The 1,655-nt window shown below is 45.3% G+C and overlaps 1 protein-coding gene across 1 annotated transcript in view; it reads right to left on the bottom strand.

Annotated features, from left to right (window-relative positions):
• Positions 1 to 374: 374 nt before the first annotated feature.
• Positions 375 to 1,655, bottom strand: part of grin2cb (glutamate receptor, ionotropic, N-methyl D-aspartate 2Cb) — a 77,928-nt gene continuing 76,647 nt past the window's right edge. The window contains exon 13 of the mRNA XM_080208954.1: positions 375 to 395. Coding sequence (XP_080065080.1) covers positions 375 to 395 — 21 coding nt within the window. The remainder of the gene's footprint in view (positions 396 to 1,655) is intronic.

Below are 1,655 nucleotides of genomic sequence, written 5' to 3'. Positions count from 1 at the left end.
GCACGATTAATATAGAGGTTGGTATTTTGTAATGTAGGAGAGAGGCTGTGTTGCTGTCATTAAATGCCTGACCTGACACCAACAGAGGTACAATTTACTATCGGAGTTGGATATACAAAGGTTTCGTACTTGGAACATGTACTGACACGTACAGCACATAAAAAAAATCATGTTCCAGACATTGAAACTCTCAGATGAGAATTGGTATCATCAGTTCATTCTAAGTCCAAGCCCCAGGAGGGGGAGGGGGTTCCAGGTACAGGCCAGGGGGTGGGTTCGGGGATGGGGGGATTGTGGGAACAGGTGCACACCCCTGGAGGGGCAGTTCCAGGTTGCCCAGAGGCAGGTCCAGGCCCAGTGGATGATATGCTGTATCAGACTGCCACCGTGGCTTCCTGCAAGGAATAAGCAGAATTGGGGTTACTGTAGAGTCCGGAGCTCCCAGTGGGACTGATCCCACCATCATTACAACACACTCACTTTTCCTGACTGGTTCATCAACAATCAGTTAAAATGTTAATTTGTTGGTACTGACACACAACTCAAAAATGGTCTTAATAAAATATTTTCCTCCGGTACACGCATTTAAACAGAAACCTCTGAGATAGTGACGATGAAGAATCTCAGGAAAGAAATGTATTCCTCTGTGTATTAAAGAGTCCTGTTAGAATTTATACGGTGATCTCCTTTTCTGTGTGTTAGCCAAATCAGTTTAAAGAACTTGGTTCAACCTTTTCCCACAATTAAAGGGGTTAGGGCTGGGGGAGGGGGTGTGCAGGAGAAGGGGGTCAGATTTATATATTAAACCAAAAGATAAAATGCTGGAAAATTTCAGCAGGTCTGGCAGCATTGCTAAGGAGAGAAAAGAGCTGATGTTTCGAGTCCAGATGACCCTTTGTCAAAGCTGAATTTGCGCATAATCCTCGCGCAAGGGGCCAATGAGAAAATTTTGGTAACGTAAGTTTTGGCAGAACAATAAACTGAATTTTAGATAAAAAGTTGGGATTGTAAGGAAAGAAACAATTTCTGAGCAAAAGTAAGGCAATGCAAGAACAAATTGTTAATTTTCAGAAAGTAATAAATTACTGAAGTGCAAGGGGTATCAATGTTTGTGGGTGGGGGGAGTGTGAATGAATGTGGGGGGAGTGTGAATGAATGTGGGGGGAGTGTGAATGAATGTGGGGGGAGTGTGAATGAATGTGGGGGGAGTGTGTGTGAGTGAGAAACCTGGCACGACAAGTATGACAGACTCACTACTTCACAATCAGACTCAGCTTTCTGCACTCACAACATGCACTCATTCAGTATCTCTGCTCCCCACTGGACCCTGTCTCTCTCTCACTCACTCACTCACTCACTCACTCTCTCTCTCTCTCTCTCTCTCACACAAACACTTACTCTCCATTCCCCCCAACAAACATTCATCTCCATTCTCTCATACACACACACACAGCCTCCCACATACAAACTCACTCCAACTCTCCCATGCACACTCACTCCCGCCTCTCTCACACTCACTTGCCCCTCTCTCACACCCCCTCCCTTGCAAACATGTACTACTTCTGTTGCATAAACATTGACTGGCTCACACGTTCACTCATTGCCCCTCAAATTCACTTCATTCCCCCCCCTCAAACTCAAATCCTCCCACTCAC

Source organism: Carcharhinus amblyrhynchos, chromosome 21 (genome assembly GCF_965287045.1).
Source record: "Carcharhinus amblyrhynchos chromosome 21, sCarAmb.v2.hapA, whole genome shotgun sequence".
NCBI classification, from domain to species: domain Eukaryota; kingdom Metazoa; phylum Chordata; class Chondrichthyes; order Carcharhiniformes; family Carcharhinidae; genus Carcharhinus; species Carcharhinus amblyrhynchos.
Note: the sequence above shows the minus strand (reverse complement) of the source record. Positions and strands in the feature narration are given on the sequence as shown.